Raw genomic sequence first — 17672 nt, forward strand, 5'->3', positions numbered from 1 at the left:
TTTAAGGACTGCATAGGTGTCAACAGCCTACTGTAACATACTTCGTAGTAGGAGTTGATCCAAAAAATTGCTATGATAGCCATGTATCAGAAAGTACAGCTTTCTATCTGCTTTGTTACCACCTCTCCAGAGTTTGGCAGCAGGTGGATATGAGAGGATCTTGGATGTCCTGAAGCGTTCTTCACTACAACTCAGCCTCTCACCTAGAGGTCTAATTTGACAGAGCAGAATGTTTAATGTTCAGACACTGTAAACAATATTTGTTTATTTAGATATTTGAGAAATATTTAAGGTTTGATCAAACAAGACAGAATGTAAGACATTTATAAAAGGAAACAACAGTTCAACAAACTTAACACTTTCTTAGTCTGGCAGGTTTGGAATATACTGCCACATACTGGCAAAACAGTGTTATAACACCAAGATTTGATATTGGTGTAAGAATGAACCAAGTACACTGTTAATTCGCTTTATATAGGACAATAATGTGTTTTGCAGCCATGATTACAGGTTTCCAATCAAAGAGTTGTATTACCAGTGGACAGAAAACAGAAAGCAGCTATGACCTATTGGTGTAGATTATGGCACAAAACACCCAACATGATCCGTGTCAGTTAACATTTTCCTCACTAGAGATTTTACTGAAGCTACACAGATGCATGGATAAAGAAACATTTCCTCCTTAAGGCATGACATGAGCATCGCTTCATCACAGTTGGAGTCTTTCTGCTGAACAACAACATCATGGACACATACATCAGGACAACCGTCTAAAACATTTTGCTTCAGAGACAGCAGTTTGGTGAAGAACACAATATGCAGAGACATACAGCAGTACAAGAAACAAGCAAATTAGAGATAATCTACAAGTCCTCAAGGGTTCCAACCTTGTATTTGTCATTTCCATAATTTTTTCTATTAGAGCACAATCAATGCATAATATCTAAATATATGCATAATCTATATGTATATTTAAAGGGGCACTGAGCTGATTAAATATTGCTTTTCTCTGAAAATGGGCCAACTGTGAAAGTTTTGCTGCTTTGCACTTCACACAATCTGATGGCTCCTCATGGCTTAAAATACATATTTTTATGACCAGGTCACTAACACACACAGAAATATTAATACATTTTCACTCCTATTTTACTATGTTTTAAATACATACATAGTATAACAAAAAGACTAAATTCTTTTTTCAGAGGTTTTTTAGAGGTTAATATGGTGAAGATTTGTAAAAAGCCCTCAATAATTGCAGGTTTCCTACATGTTTTGTCATGTACAATTTCCACAACTGTCCAGACTTCCCAGAGTTTTTGGTCTTTTGTATTTTAAAATATAAAATACTAATAAGTCCACAATTTATTTATAGCTGATATTTCTATAGTGAGAAGGCTTTAAATGAAAAAAAAAGAGCAACTGGAAGCAAAGAATGGAAGGATAGAGAGAAAAGAAGGAAGGTAACAAAGAAGTAAATAAGGAAGAAAGGACACAACTGTGAAAAGACAAAAAGATGCAAATACAGAAAGAAGGGAAGTAGGACACATGATCTGTGCCCCAAATGCCTGGGCGTGGGTCATATCAGGGAGGCGCTGACGGACCCATGTATGAACTGTAGCAGTTTGCCGGTTGCCAGGAAGTGGACTCTTTGAGGGCTGAGGTGGAGCAGCTCAAGGCTTTACTCAAGGCTCCAGACCCCACGCCTTCCTTCCAAGCAGCAGCTTGGGAGTCTGGGGAGGACCTGGAGGATGATAGAATCTCTGTGAGGGCCTCCAATTCAGAGTTTCAGTCCCTTGAGGACCAGGGGGACCCCTTCCCAGACCCACGGGGTCGGGAGGCATTTAATCTTGACATGCGCGGAGCACGAGGAGACATATCAACTTTGTTTACTGCCGCTGGCAGTCATCCAGGAATTCACGAAACCATAGCCATAGTTACAGCGTAACTTCCGATGTTCCTCTGCTTCAACACACCTGAATCTAATACTTAGGTCATTAGCAGGATACTGGAAAACTTGACTGCATACTGAGGAGTAATTTGGCCAAAGATTCAGGTGTGTTGGACCAGGGACACATCTAAAAGTTTGAGGACACCGGCCCTCGAGGACTGGAGTTTGACATCCCTGCTTTAAATGAAATGCACTTAAAAACAAATCCCATCCTGACATTAAAACATCCTATAAAACAAATGTAACGGAAGAATTGTTTTAATCTAAACGTTCCCTTTTAAATTCAGAGCGTCTAGGAACTCTATTAAACTGCGACTTCCTGGTTCCCCTGGGGTATAAATATGGTGAGACTAAGACACGATAGGTACTCCCAAAAACATCTGCATTCAGAGCAGTAAATAAAACATCTAGAAAATCAAGTACTGTGACAAGACTAGACAAGGGCCCGTGTTCCCATAACAACCATTAGACACCATCTACCTGCTGACCTCTTGTTTGGGAGTGATGCCAAGAAAAAGCCATTTCTGTCCAACCATCACCAAAATAAACTTGTTGATTTTACTAAATTCTACTGGGATTTTAACTGGCATAAAACAAAGCAAATAAATTAGGTACAGTAGAGGAGCTGTGATGCTGTGGGCCAGTTAATAGTGTATGACATTTGTGATTTTTTTTTTTTTTTATCAACTGAGTAAATGGAACTCAAATTAAACCCCTACCTACGGTGGCCAACAGGTGCAAACGTGTAGCAAACGGTTGAATGAGCTGGAGAATGATGCAAACACACAAACCCAAAAAACAACTGCAAGTTATAAAACAACTGCAAAGGGAAAATGCTGCAAATGGCAAAACAACTGCAAGTTAGGAAAAACTGCAAACTAGCTCCACAAAACAGATGTGCGCCAGACCACTAGTAGGAGTTGACCACCAAGTCCAATGGGACCAGAGCCTTATGCCCCTTTTCCACTGACTGGATTTGGCCCTACTCGACCCGCTTTGCGAGCATTTCCATTACTGTTTTTTCGATACTAGTACCTAGTTTTTGGTCCTTGCTACTATACAGGTATGACCGGGGGATAGTCGGGATTACATGTGATGTGAACAGACTCCTGTTCACTGATGGTCATGGGATCAGGAGAAATGAGAAGGTTTTCGAGGAGGTAGTGCATGGAAAAGGTAATAAAACTCAAGAGCAACTACAATAATATTAAGGACCACATTTGCCAGTGTTGGTCAAATTGAAATATAATTTTAGTATTTACAAATTATAAACAATGCCTGAAGGCTGAAAGAAAAGAAAAAGGACACATCAGCTTTTTGAACCTCACACAGGTGGGCTGCTGTATTTAATAACATCCTAAACCAGCTGATTACACATAATATCAGCTGTCAGACGCAAAAACATTTCCCCCAAAACACAACAAACAACACAATGAAACAGTGTGTTTGGTTTGGAAATTGGAGGAAGATCTCACTGAATCCGCAGTGCACCAATATCCAATATCCAACCAAAAAGTTACTTCACCGCGGTCAGAAGTCTGTGTTTTTGCGCTTTAAAGCTCTTGTCCTCGTTATTGCCATGGATGAGACAAAAACTTCATCAGATAATTACCCCAGTAGATCATTTCAACCAAGAAAAAAGATATATAAGACATCCTTGCATTCAAGCATTATTAGTATTTGGTTTATTTATGTTTTCTATTTAATTATTCATTTTTTTATCGTTTCACGCAGATTACCGTCATGTGACAATGTCACACAGTAACGTTAATAACAGCACAGCGCACTGCACTGACGGCTGGAGGTGGAGCTTCAGCCTTCAGTGGGTCAGTGGAAAAACAACTGATAAACCGAGTAGAGCGAAACAGAGTGGAGCTGAGCCACGAATCCTAAAGCGAGTGAAAAAGTGGCATTGGTAAACATTAACTGATAAGAAACTTGGACGGAAGATAGAAAAGGTACATTTTCTTTCGTGTCTTTTTAAACACTTAATCTTTTACAATATTATAGAACTGAATATTTACGTCCTTAATATTAGCATTCTAGAGACTTTGATTTATAATAGTTTGTTTGTAATAGTAATGTTAGTCGTTGTAGCAATCTTCATTGAAACCCTTGTGTCGTGATTATATTTAAGTTAAACAGCTGTTTTTCTCTGCATTTGTTTTATAACTTTTAGTTGTTTTTTTGTGTTTGTGTGTTTGCATCATTTATGTGTTCGCAGCTCGTTTTGTGTTTGCAGCACGTTTAACCATTTTCTGTGCATCTCTCGGCCACTGTATCTACCTGCCTGAATTTAGAATTACACTTACAAAAAAGCTTATTTTGTTTTTGCTGTCAAGTAGATGCCAACTTACATAGAAATAGTTTATTTGAATATATGGCACATACATTAAATATGAATTTAGTATGCACATTTGTGAAATTAGACATAATTGGGCCTAACTCCTACTTCTAGGTGGCACCAAAGTGCTTCCAAATTCAATCCCTGCTGTGTGTAAAATGTGCAGCAACCAGCATTAGTGGAGTACCTACGCCATCTTGGCTGCATGAAGTTGGAGGCAAATTCCTAATTGTCTGTAAGCAGTTAAAGGTGGATTTTTCTACATTTGTCAATGTGAGATTGTAAACTGCAATAAATGAGAAAGGCATCTTATGCCAATAAGCTCTTATATGATATTGGTTCTAATATTTAAGAATCACATGTTTGAGTGAAAATATTATTTAAAAAATAAATCTCTGTGAAGGAAATTGTTTAAAACCGTCTGATTAAAAAAAAACTATGATGGAGTTGATGAGATAGGTAGATGTCTGCTGTAGTTAATATACATTCATCCCATTGTTTTAGTCCAGTTCTTCAAACGTTTCGATTGTCACATTGAAAACCTAAACCGTAATGAAAAATACTGTCCTTGGGTCCTCTCACACGTGGGACTCGTCCAGGTCCAAGTCGACAGGGGAGAGAGGGAGAGGGGATCGACGGGGGGAGCGTCGAGCTGGCACGGGGGACAGCAGTGGGGCGAGGAGCGGGTTCTCAGTGCCGTCGTCCTCGCTAAGCTGCAGCAGGGCGTCACCGCGGGGTAGCAGCGCTGTCGTGTCCTCATCTCCGGGGCTCTCTCTGATGCTGGAGGGCGCAAGCGGGAGCAGGGAGACCGGCGGCAGCGGTGGTGGCGGGGGGGGGCCCGGGGCGGGTGCTGTGCTTAGCACTGGGAGCGGAGGAGGAAGCGGGGAGGAGGTGCGAGACAGAGGGAGAGGGGTGCAGGTCCGGGAGGGGGGTGTGGGGGTGGAGGGCCGGGAAATGGAGGGGGGAGGGGAGAGACTGCTGCGGAGACCCCACTGCTCCCTCTTCTCCTTGCTGCTCAAGGCTGAAGGAACCTAGGTGCAGTAAAAGGCCAATTCGCACAAATCAGAGAATCCTATTAACACCTTTTGCTTTTATGACCGGATTCTTCCAGCTTACAAGAGAGGAAGAACTTTTTCAGTTTTTAAAGAAAACTACTAATAACATATCGTAGTAATCAGGAATTTGTTATGATGCCGCATTATCACATCTTATAGGGCCCACTAACTGAAGGTGCAGTTCTGATTGACTGATTAACTGATTTCAATTTTAGCCTTTTCTCTCCAAGAATGAAAACTGGAACCATAAAGAATGACAATAAAAATAAATTGAATAAGATTAAAAATGTTAAGTTATTAGAAAAATAAGATCAAGTAAAAATATTATTAAACGTAAATAAACTAAATTGAATTCAAACTATATAAATATTTAATTACAAATTAAGTACAATATAATAAATTCAATAAAATAAATTGCAATCAAATTTAACTGAAATCATATCAAAACTTTAAATACAAATAACTTGAAGTAAAAATGTTATTAGAGAATTAGATATTCAGAAAAAATTGAATTAAATTAATCAAAAATAATCCTATTTTTTTATATCTCCATTGTTTACTTTTAGACATTTTTCATGCTTTACTGATTTCACTGACCATTATTAAACCTAAACAGCATAACCTAACTTTAAATCTTCTTGGTCAAACTGAAAATTCACCTATTTTGGTCGCTTTGAGCAATCGGCGCATAAATATGTGATTTTCTTTTCTACTGATGCATTAACATCCTACCTGTGTGTTTGCAGGCCCATGCAGGTCGGCTGTGACTGTAGATGAGGGCACTTCCAGTGTGGGGGACTTTGACTGAGCCGGACTGGCCTTCCTGGCTTCACCTGGAGGCTCTGCAGTGTTTGGTGACGCCTGCTGGCCTTGAGTCTCTGTAAAGGTGACAGACCTCTTCTGGTCTCCATGTGCTGTGGGCACACATGCAAAGACATGTGGTTAAAACACATAAAAAGAGAAATTCGGCAGCAAGCGACTCGCTAACACTTCAGCACCACCAAATGTAGTGGAGGCTCAGGGGCAGGAAGGGAAAGAGGGGGAGGGAGGTAGGGTACTGGGTGGGGAAGCAAGACAGACATGCAGAGCGCCCTATTGGGTGAGGTTGCAGATAAAAAGGGTGGAGAGGAAGGGTTAACGGTTGTGTCTCACCTTCACAGTCCAATAAAGTTTCTTTATTTCGAAACATAAGGCATGAGACAGAACAAAGTGACAAGAGTCAGTCTGCTGGCAAGTGGTACAACACACAGCTCTGGAACAAAGAAAGAGGTTTGAACGGGAAGGACTGCTCTGTTACAGAAAGTGTTTTAATGGGAGACTTGTTTAGAGTGTGAGTGGGTCGCTGAAGCTCAGGATAAGATTGAAGATCAGTTTTTCTGTACGTCACACAAACTAATCTGCCCTGCCTTTGTTGTGTCATCTAACAGAAAACACACAGTTGGCAGAGAACGAGTTGTTACCCAGGGGTTTGTTTTTAGGCTGGATGCTCCTTCGAGTTGTGGAGAGTCTAGCTCCCGAACGCCCTCGCGGTTCAGTCTTTGGAATGGACAGCAGGGGGCGTCGCAGCTGCAGGAAAACAACAATTACTTTCAGTCATGTAAGGGTTACCATCAGAGCCTCTATCCATACACAGGATCAGGCATCAGTCGGCATCAGACCAGGCAGATGTTTTCGCATCCTTTTTGGTATACAATAAAATAAAATAAAAATGACATCCTATTGGATAAACACTGTAATACATATTATCTCAGCATTAACCATTAATCACATTTGGACATTGGGAAGGAGAGCAATATCAAAGTGAAACAGACCATAAAGCAGGATGACCTGACCTAGCAAAGAATGCTAACACTTGACAATGTTTTTGAATATTTAATTGGGGAAAACCTACATAAAACCTCTAAAGTAACAGTTGAGCATATTCGGCACTGTTAAAAGCAAGTAATGAGTAAAAAAGCGCCTATGCACGGGAAGACATTAACATTAAATCTTAATGTTAGCAATAGATAGCTTAGCGTACTTTCTACTGGATAAAAATGTTGTACAATGCATTTAAGTGAGCAAGCTCTGATAAAAGAAACAAAGCGTGGTAACATTTTACATTAGGTAGCAAGCTAGTATACAGGTCCTTCTCAAAATATTAGCATATTCTGATAAAGTTCATTTTTTTCCATAATGTCATGATGAAAATTTAACATTCATATATTTTAGATTCATTGCACACTAACTGAAATATTTCAGGTCTTTTATTGTCTTAATACGGATGATTTTGGCATACAGCTCATGAAAACCCAAAATTCCTATCTCACAAAATTAGCATTTTTCATCCGACCAATAAAAGAAAAGTGTTTTTAATACAAAAAACGTCAACCTTCAAATAATCATGTACAGTTATGCACTCAATACTTGGTTGGGAATCCTTTGGCAGAAATGACTGCTTCAATACGGCGTGGCATGGAGGCAATCAGCCTGTGGCACTGCTGAGGTCTTATGGAGGCCCAGGATGCTTCGATAGCGGCCTTTAGCTCATCCAGAATGTTGGGTCTTGAGTCTCTCAACGTTCTCTTCACAATATCCCACAGATTCTCTATGGGGTTCAGGTCAGGAGAGTAGGCAGGCCAATTGAGCACAGTGATACCATGATCAGTAAACCATTTACCAGTGGTTTTGGCACTGTGAGCAGGTGCCAGGTCGTGCTGAAAAAGGAAATCTTCATCTCCATAAAGCTTTTCAGCAGATGGAAGCATGAAGTGCTCCAAAATCTCCTGATAGCTAGCTGCATTGACCCTGCCCTTGATAAAACACAGTGGACCAACACCAGCAGCTGACACGGCACCCCAGACCATCACTGACTGTGGGTACTTGACACTGGACTTCTGGCATTTTGGCATTTCTTTCTCCCCAGTCTTCCTCCAGACTCAGGCACCTTGATTTCCGAATGACATGCAGAATTTGCTTTCATCCGAAAAAAGTATTTTGGACCACTGAGCAACAGTCCAGTGCTGCTTCTCTGTAGCCCAGGTCAGGCGCTTCTGCCACTGTTTCTGGTTCAAAAGTGGCTTGACCTGGGGAATGCGGCACCTGTAGCTCATTTCCTGCACACGCCTGTGCACGGTGGCTCTGGATGTTTCTACTCCAGACTCAGTCCACTGCTTCCGCAGGTCCCCCAAGGTCTGGAATCGGCCCTTCTCCACAATCTTCCTCAGGGTCCGGTCACCTCTTCTCGTTGTGCAGCGTTTTCTGCCACACTTTTTCCTTCTCACAGACTTCCCACTGAGGTGCCTTGATACAGCACTCTGGGAACAGCCTATTCGTTCAGAAATTTCTTTCTGTGTCTTACCCTCTTGCTTGAGGGTGTCAATAGTGGCCTTCTGGACAGCAGTCAGGTCGGCAGTCTTACCCATGATTGGGGTTTTGAGTGATGAACCAGGCTGGGAGTTTTAAAGGCCTCAGGAATCTTTTGCAGGTGTTTAGAGTTAACTCGTTGATTCAGATGATTAGGTTCATAGCTCGTTTAGAGACCCTTTTAATGATATGCTAATTTTGTGAGATAGGAATTTTGGGTTTTCATGAGCTGTATGACAAAATCATCCGTATTAAGACAATAAAAGACCTGAAATATTTCAGTTAGTGTGCAATGAATCTAAAATATATGAATGTTAAATTTTCATCATGACATTATGGAAAATAATGAACTTTATCACAATATGCTAATATTTTGAGAAGGACCTGTAGCTAATGCAAATATTTTTCCAAAAGTTAGTTTTTCCATTGGATAAAAGCTACATATATACATTAAAATTTTAATTTAAATGTATATATGTAGCTTTTAATTAAAATTAGACATTATTTGCCTTTGGTGAAAAATAGGGTTGCACCAATATGAGCCGATACTTATATCCGATATATATATATATATATATATATACACACACAGTATTTTTCCTAGTCTTTCGACACTGAAAAAACGACCACACCGCTAACATTGCTTTCCTGCTTCAGTTAAACACCCCACAATCCTGCACTGCATCACTATCACATAACCAAACAAATACCACATGGCCAAACCCCTTCAGAAACACAAACATCAACAAGATGAAAAGAAACATTGGTTATTAATATCAAAACAGTTTTACTTATCGGACCAATACCGATACTGATGTTAATGCCGATATAACGTGCATCCCTACTTAATAGGTTAAGTAAATGGTAAGTAAACCAGACGATAGCCAATAGAGCATGACAGTGCTGAACATTCCTGTTAGCATGCTAAAACAAATTGGAATTCCAACGCTAACCTCCACAACTATTTGTTGTGATATTCAAATTAACCGTACAATATTTTCCTAGACTAATGGGCATTTCACAGAAAAAGATGCAAAAAAGGGAGCCATTTCTGCTTCAATATGCCTATGCTTCTCTTCTTTACTCACACATGATAGTTAATGAAATTCAGAAAAATTCTGGTGACAAAAACATCTAGGTTTGAGATTTTACTGAAGTTTGTATATATTCACCATAAAGTGCATGAATATTTATGGGAAAAGTCTGGTCTCAAAATGTGTCAAAAAAAAATTCTAAAGACTTAAAGTTTTCCCAAAAGCTAGTCCAGTAGATAAACCTTTCCAAGATAGAACAGAAGGGATGTCCATACCTGTCTGAGTCCGCGCTTTCTTCCTAGTGGCGCTTGGATTAGGAGGTTCTGCTGGCCAGGTTCACTTTGCACGCTGGCAACTCTGGTTCAGTCAATCGGATTGCCGCAAAGTACAGATGCATTCACCCATGCAAACACACACAAATGTAGGAAACACATAAGTATATTAATGTGAAGGGACCAAAAAGGCAGATGCATCAATGTACGCTGACTGAACCAACCCTTTGATTTCAACAAGATGCTGCTGCTAAACTACTCATCACAACACACAGTATGCTACAGAACACCAAACCACAGTGCTGGAAAAACAAAGAAGTGCTGCTACGCTTTAGACACCAAAAAACACAACAGGGGGGTAGTAGGGGCTGGAGCAGCAACACCTTTGACATTATGCATTTCCTTAAATGTTTGCCATATAAACAAGGTATGGGATTTTCTGGTTGTTTTTTTTTTCTATATTCTACAAAAGTGTACTAACTCCTAAGTGTTACTGAGTTGTTGCCACCCCAGTTCCCCCTTTGCCCCTACAGATTGGTATCCACAACAGGACGCCCAATTTGATCAGCAAGAAGCCTGATAGACATGTAAACAGTATGAGACACCAAGGCACCGATGGAAGAAAGGCTGACTTATTGTGATGGGACATTGACTGGAAAGACCCACAGCTAACAGGAGGAACAGGGCTCCCGGAACCTAATGTAGAGCCCTCTGTAGGTAAGGGAGGGGGGTGGGGGTCTGGTTAGGATAGCACAGCAGATGAGCTAAGAAGATGAGGGTCAGTGTGGAGCTCAAAGGGGTGAGGGGAAAAACACACTGGACCCACATAAAAAGAATAAGAGACAGAAGAGTAGGGTAGTGAGAGGGTTGTGACGTGGTCCAAGGCGATTTGATTAGATGTAGATGAGTGATCAACGGCCAGCAGAGGAGGCCGTCCCGAGGCCATGCCCCCTCTCAGTGGTGGACAGATGCAAAGAATGCACCAATGGGACACACACAACGATTGGGCCACTGTACCTAGAGAGGTTACCCTCCTGCAGAAGGCCCTGGGATTCATCTAGCACATTTGGTTCACTGTAAAAAGGGGGGACGGAGGGAAGGGGGAGAGTGGGAGTTTAGGGAGTGTAGTTGAGATATTTCGCCACCCCGAGCCCTTTTATTTTTACGATGTACAGCCGGGAACTTTGCTTAAAAAACAACCAAAGCTGGAGCAGACTTAAAATCTTGTCTGGATAAAAACAAAATGAACTGCTGAATTAAAATAAAGATTATAAATAAACAGATATATACACAGAAAAATATGACTGTGGTTGTGGGGTATGATTGGGTTCAAATCCTGCATGCTACATAAACAAAACCTGAATCTGCAATAGAAACAGAAATACTCTGTTTTATTTAATTTAAAGATGAAAGATATGATATGATCTAAAACATTTTTACCTTTTTTCCTTATATTCTAACACAATGATCTGGAAAGAGGCAACATGATATATTTCCATGGCTTATTAAAGGGATAAAATTCAAATTTTTGCATACAGTCCCACTGCCACGTCTACAAGCATTAATAAGCAAACTGTGGCAGAAGGATTTAAAACCTTTTCCTAAATTTTGAATTTTTTTCTTTCTAGGGTATGAAGAGTTACTTTAATTGATTACCTGGATACAGAAATAACAGTGTAATATACATATATTAGTAATCAATATTAACAGATAATTAACTTTTGATGTTCCTCAAGGATATATATTTGTCCTCTTGCCATTTTAGTTTTATACTATACATCCTTCGTCTACAATAAAACTGAAACATTTAAGAATGACAAAAAGCAAAAACAGAAGAAATCTATAAGTGTAGATACAAATGGACTACAACATATACTACTACTACTACTACTACTACTACTAATAATAATAATAATAATAATAATTCAGGGACAATTTATTTTATTAAACAAAAACACATCATCAAAGTAAAACCTCATATTCATCCGTGGCCTAAGTGAACAGTTTGGCTAATGTTAAACGTTAGCGTTATTATGCTAATGTGGGAAGTTACCATGCCAACACCAACATTGTGGCATTCTACAAGGATGTGTTTTTGTACTCTTGTTTTTAATTTAGATATATGACTTAACAGGCGGATAAATCAAAACTGGGTAACAGACTTTGATAACAAAACTTTCCTGTTATTATCTTCAGTGTTTTAAAGTCCAAATACTTAAATGGGGTTTTCTTGATTTTTTTTCCAAGTGGGATTAATCCTGCCTCCATATAAAAGGAAAATATCCTTCATTTAAATTTAAGCACTAAGCTAGCCAAGACTTTAAATGTGTTAGAAAATGTCTTTAAATTTTAAATGCTAAATCTTTTGTCTGCAATCTGTTTTTTGTGCTTGTGTGTGCGCTGGGATACAACCTTTGGCTGGGCAGCATGGTAGTGCGGGGATTTTCAGGTTGAGAGGTCGCTGAGCCGGTGACATGGCTGGAGAAACGCCGCTGTGACATTACCCTGGGCAGGAAAGCCTCATGCTCACTCACAACGCTGGGAATACTTATGGAGTCATCTATGGCGAAAAGGATGTAGGATAGTAAGTTGACATCAGTGTAAAAATGTGTCAAACAAAAAAAACCAAAACATTTTTTAAGTAGGGGTGGACGATATAGACTTAAAATTTTATGATGATTTTTTTGTGTTATTTATTGTGATAATAAAAGTGACGATAAAAAAAAACTTCTCTCAGCAAACACAGCCACACAAACGACAAATACCTCTGAAATATTTTAAATAGGCTTCTTCAGGACACCAGTTACAGGAAGTGAAATTGTTATCACTGAACTGCACAGAGTTACTGCATTTAATCAAAGATATTTATTGATGCTCTCATGAAACCAGCAGTGGAGAAAATAATAAAAGTAATAATTGTGACAATACAGTCAGTTTTTGGGGGTTCAATTTATCATGATAAATCCAAATTCTTATCACAATAAAAAATGTATGATAACGATACACTAAAGGCCCATCCCTAATTGAAAAGTAGTATTTCTGACTCTCTTCATCGTCCTCGTCAGTGCGGCTGAGTGTGTCCTGTGATGGTTGGCGTGACGGCTGGCTATCCTGTTCCCAAACCGTGCCGGTGCCCGTATTGGAGCGTGACATGGTGGCCAAACTGAGCCGGTAGGCTGACGTAGAGGTGCCCACTGTGCTGATTGATGTCTTTCCTTGGTATGCTGTTGGAATGGAGAACAAATGAGGGTTAGTAGTCCAAATTTCTTGATTATTATTTTAGGAACATGTAACAGTTTAATTATCTGACCAGAGCCACTGTGTACAGCCTCTTTGAGGATCTTGAGTTCATTGTTGAACTCTGCAAAGAGTGAGCTCTTGCAGAGAGGTCTTGGGATGAAGCGTCGCTCAAGCTGGTCAGCAATGTGGTGGCGTGCGGTAATCTCCTCTTGGGAGTCAGCTGGTTGGGTTAGTAACTACAAAACATAGAAGGAATTAGCAACCTGTCTAGGGAATACCGTGCCTTTTGCCTATTGACTGCTGGAGATAACCACCAAACCCAGTGTGACGCTAGGCAGAGTACCGGTAAGTGAATTTAAAAGAAATGTATGGATTGACTGCTAAAGTTACATTCATAGGCTCCTTACCTTGCATTGTATGAAGGGTCTCAGGAGGACAAAAATAGGGATGCGGGTCCGCACAATGAAGTCGATGAAGTCCCAGAAAGCCAAGCCACCCACCTTCCTCAAAGCCATCTCTTTGACCTGCAGACTCAGACGATACCACTGGTTTCCCAGTGAACGTTCAAAGCAAACCAACACCACCTTCAGAGCTGTGGGGAGTGAAGCCAGATAAACCAAACGGACAGCACTAAAATAAATGGTACAATGTTTTCACCTCTTCATCGTACCAAGATATGCAGCCTGGCTGGTGGACTCTGCTAATCCCTCCCTACGCAGATCCTTCCCCGTGTCTCCGGGTGTAGAGCAGTGAGCCGGCGACGCATCCAACATGAAGTTCTTGGTGCGGGAGGTGGAGATGATCCGAGGAGGTAGCAGGATGTTGATGACAGTCTGAAGGAGCAGGAAGATCTCCGGCTGCTCAAGGTGGGGGCTATCTGCAAAAGGACAGAAAAGTACATTAATACACAAATAAATTCAAGAATGATTTTGTTGACAGAGGCCTGTCATTCTCACCTTTGCTTCCAGAGCCCACTGTCAGAACAAAGGGAATAAGCAGATTAAGCAGCATCCCCTCTCGCCTCTCCTGATTGGTGAAAGGCGAGATCACGTGACTGAGAGGAAAGTCGTCTTTCAAGGCCTGAGAGGGAGAAAAAAAAAAGGATTCTAGCATATGAACAAGTTTTTTTTTATGGGTTAGCTGAATTTCTAATTAGCCTGACGCACCTGAATCTGCAGAGCAACCAGCCGGACGACAGCCGTACTGAAAGGAAGCGGAGGAGAGAGGTATGGGCTGAGGTGGAGGAGGGGCAGTCCATCCGCCACGCTGGAGGGACCAACTACACCCATCACCTGGGGACAAATGTAAACAGTAGCCATGTACATTTATACCTTTCTTTAAAATGGGTGAACCTGGTTTGCTTACAAAAAAAATGTCCAGTTTTTATTTTTTGTTGCTTTTCTGTTTCCTAATGGCTTTTAATACTGTCATTGTCAATATTCTAAATTGTAAATTACAAACACCTTTTTATTTTTATGGTGTTTCTTTAAAATGGTTACATAGATATAAACAAGAGGGAGCACATATTTTTTTAGATGTCACTCACAATATTTTTATTACTAAATAACAAAAAGGTTGCACCTTTTTCATGGTATTCATTTAAAATGACAATATAAATATCAGTGTGCTCTCACCAGTTGGGTTTGTGGAAATATAAATGCATTATTATTAGTAGCTAAGACTAAGATATATTTGGGACTCTGTTGTTTATAGATTGATTTTAATGAGGAGTTTTAGTTATGCTTTTGATAGTTAGAAAAAAACCTTAACATTAGCCTCTAATATCATAACATAATGAGTGGTTATTATTAAAGGTTAAGGCTTGCAGGTGTTTTCTGTCTGTACCATGAGGAGCCAGGAGTGTCTGTGGGGCGGTGTGCCACTCCTCTCTGTGCTGACCAAAACTTCTGATAACAATTCCACCCAGAAGACGTGTGCAAAACAATTCTTTAATTAAATGATGAAATGTATCTCTGTTTCTTTGATGCTGTTGTTGGGGAGACATCCACAGATAAAATGATTGTTTATGTAACTGAAAAAAGGTGCAGCACAGCAATGGTGGGGTATAAAATGGAATGGAACGCAGCCCCAGTCAGACAACACACAGAGGTTTCCAGGTAGCAGTGTAAGTGTGATGTCTCCCTCTCTGAATTCAGATTGGTTTTAATAAACTTCTGGAAACGAACAACTGATCTCTGACTGAGGATTGTCCTTTGGGGTGCCAAATAAAAGAGTCAATGAGAGGTAATGAGTGACGAAATAATTAAAGGACGGCCAGTGAATATTTCCTACCTCGACAGGTTCAGTTGTGTTGAAGAAGGCCAGCATGTAAAACATTTAGGAGGTCGGCCTTTGAGAACCACAATTTGCCACCTCTTACTCCGGCTTTCTTTGGATATAGTGAAAACCCCATTATACAACCAAATTATCTTGTGGTGTTCATCAAGGACGTATTTTATTGGACCATTGTTATTTTTTATTTACATTAATCATATATCAAAGATCTGCAATTTAATTTCATGTGATGATGTGTGTTACGTGAAAACATTACGACAGAAAAACAAGTGATGTGTGGTTTCAGAAACAGACCCCTGTCTTAATGTGAAAAATCCATTCTATAATTTTATCTAAGGTAAAATTAAAATATTTTTTGGTAGAATTAAAATGATAGAAGTTTACCATCAATAATTTCTGAGGCTTTATAGTAGATAATAAAACTGACTTGTAAAGACCAACACTGACAGGTACTGTCCTTGTTATGAAAATGAAACAAAACAAAACAAATTATGCTTATAATAACCAAATGGATCAGATGTATTGAAAGTATTGAAACACTAAGTGGCGTTTGTTAAGAATCTAGTGATTAGTACCACACCCAGTATCAACATTTATCGAATAAATAGACATACTGTTTGCTTTACCTGATATTATTTGACCATATATACACTGCCATTCTGTCACGGGAAACCCCAAACTACTTTGAGCACTACTAATTTAAAACAAGCAAGTGGATCTTCAGCCTCCTGTGAGTCATTCTTGTATTAGTTTGGCGTGGAGTGCTTCAGATAGTAGCTTAATCTACCTATTTTAATATTGTATGCAAGTGACTTCTCTACTGTGATAGCGTGTTTAAAAAAAAAACGACTGTTACACCCATATTTATGATTAATTTTAAATTACAATTTAATTTCTCCCTATTTCAGCTACTTTGACATAGACAGGTTGACAGAAGTACAACATATTTTATTTGGTTTTTAACCAATAGTCAAGCATCAATCTATTAAAATTCAGGACTATTCCTCTAGAACCGGGGTCTGCAACCTGCGGCTCCTGGGACGCACGTGGCACTTTAGACCCTCCACTGTGGCTCTAAATAACTGAAATAACTAAAATACCTACATACCTCAATAATGGCCAAAAATGCAAAAGAATTGATTAAGCCAATCTTAACTTTAGCCATTTTTTTCTAGGTGTTTTCATGCAACGCTTGAAAATTTGACAGTGATAGTGTAAAGAATATTCCTATGTCAATATGTTGCAAACTATGTGCTTTTTTCCATAAACTTTGAATGTCCCATTGGAGAAAATGTATTAAGCCTATAAACAAAAATAAAATTGTTTAATTTAAAAATCTAAAAAAAAAAAAAACATTTCCTATAGCAAGTATTATAAGAACAAGCCATTTTATTTCTTAAGAGTCTTTCTGTCTTTGTATCTCTAAACTATTTTTCTTTAGCTGGACCGAAGCCAAAAATAGCACTTGGGGTTGTAGAGGTTGCCGATCCCTGCTCTAGTAGAATATAGAAAAATCATTCAAATCTGTTAGTTTTATTGTCTGTGTTTATGTTTTTCTTTGTTATCAAGACCTTTGTAGCCACTCCTTTGACATTATTTTCTTGTGACTGTTTTACAACTGAAGCAAAAACAGGACAAAGAAAAAGTCCAGAATAATAGGTTTGTGGCCCGTTCCACTTTCATACCAGGTTCACGCAGACGTTAATCAGTGAGCGAAGGTGTGGGAGGAAGGAGATGATTGGCTGGCGCTGCAGAGTCAGACAGATTCCTTCAATCAGATTGCTGGCCGCCTCCCATTCCACTTGTCTCCTGGAAAACCACGGAGTTCCACATGACCAAAAAAATTAACGAGCGCAAGAAAGCCACAGAACAAACAAGTTTAAAATGTCTTATTCCTAAATCTCCGATGAAAGTTGTAAAACAAAGCATTTTATCACTTATCAATGTATTAATTACTTTCTACAAATTCTATTTTAGTTAATTTTGTTAAAAAACGAAATGGGTTGACAGTGACATCAAATGTAGCAAAGCTCATCAACAGTGGCAGCAGTGAATTAAAATCTGTTATCTTCACAAAGTGAATACCCCTATGCTAAGAAGGAACACTGCCACTGGTCCACTGTTAGTCCACAAGTCATT

The 17672-nt window shown here is 39.6% G+C and overlaps 1 protein-coding gene across 11 annotated transcripts in view; it reads right to left on the reverse strand.

Annotated features, from left to right (window-relative positions):
- Positions 1–245: 245 nt before the first annotated feature.
- The window catches only part of LOC124861581 (protein unc-80 homolog), a 62415-nt gene continuing 44988 nt past the window's right edge, over positions 246–17672 (reverse strand). For 5 of the 11 annotated variants that reach the window (XM_047355420.1, XM_047355422.1, XM_047355424.1 and 2 more), the window contains 14 exons: positions 17219–17342; positions 14405–14530; positions 14195–14318; positions 13909–14115; positions 13646–13830; positions 13309–13474; positions 13043–13222; positions 12411–12558; positions 11016–11072; positions 10002–10083; positions 6808–6913; positions 6500–6520; positions 6080–6261; positions 246–5323 (listed from right to left, as the gene is read on the reverse strand). In XM_047355420.1, coding sequence (XP_047211376.1) covers positions 4871–5323; positions 6080–6261; positions 6500–6520; positions 6808–6913; positions 10002–10083; positions 11016–11072; positions 12411–12558; positions 13043–13222; positions 13309–13474; positions 13646–13830; positions 13909–14115; positions 14195–14318; positions 14405–14530; positions 17219–17342 — 2161 coding nt within the window. In that variant the 3' untranslated portion in view covers positions 246–4870. The remainder of the gene's footprint in view (positions 5324–6079; positions 6262–6499; positions 6521–6807; positions 6914–10001; positions 10084–11015; positions 11073–12410; positions 12559–13042; positions 13223–13308; positions 13475–13645; positions 13831–13908; positions 14116–14194; positions 14319–14404; positions 14531–17218; positions 17343–17672) is intronic. The other 6 variants (XM_047355426.1, XM_047355421.1, XM_047355419.1 and 3 more) reach the window with 3 other exon arrangements.

This window comes from Girardinichthys multiradiatus, chromosome 24 (genome assembly GCF_021462225.1).
Source record: "Girardinichthys multiradiatus isolate DD_20200921_A chromosome 24, DD_fGirMul_XY1, whole genome shotgun sequence".
NCBI classification, from domain to species: domain Eukaryota; kingdom Metazoa; phylum Chordata; class Actinopteri; order Cyprinodontiformes; family Goodeidae; genus Girardinichthys; species Girardinichthys multiradiatus.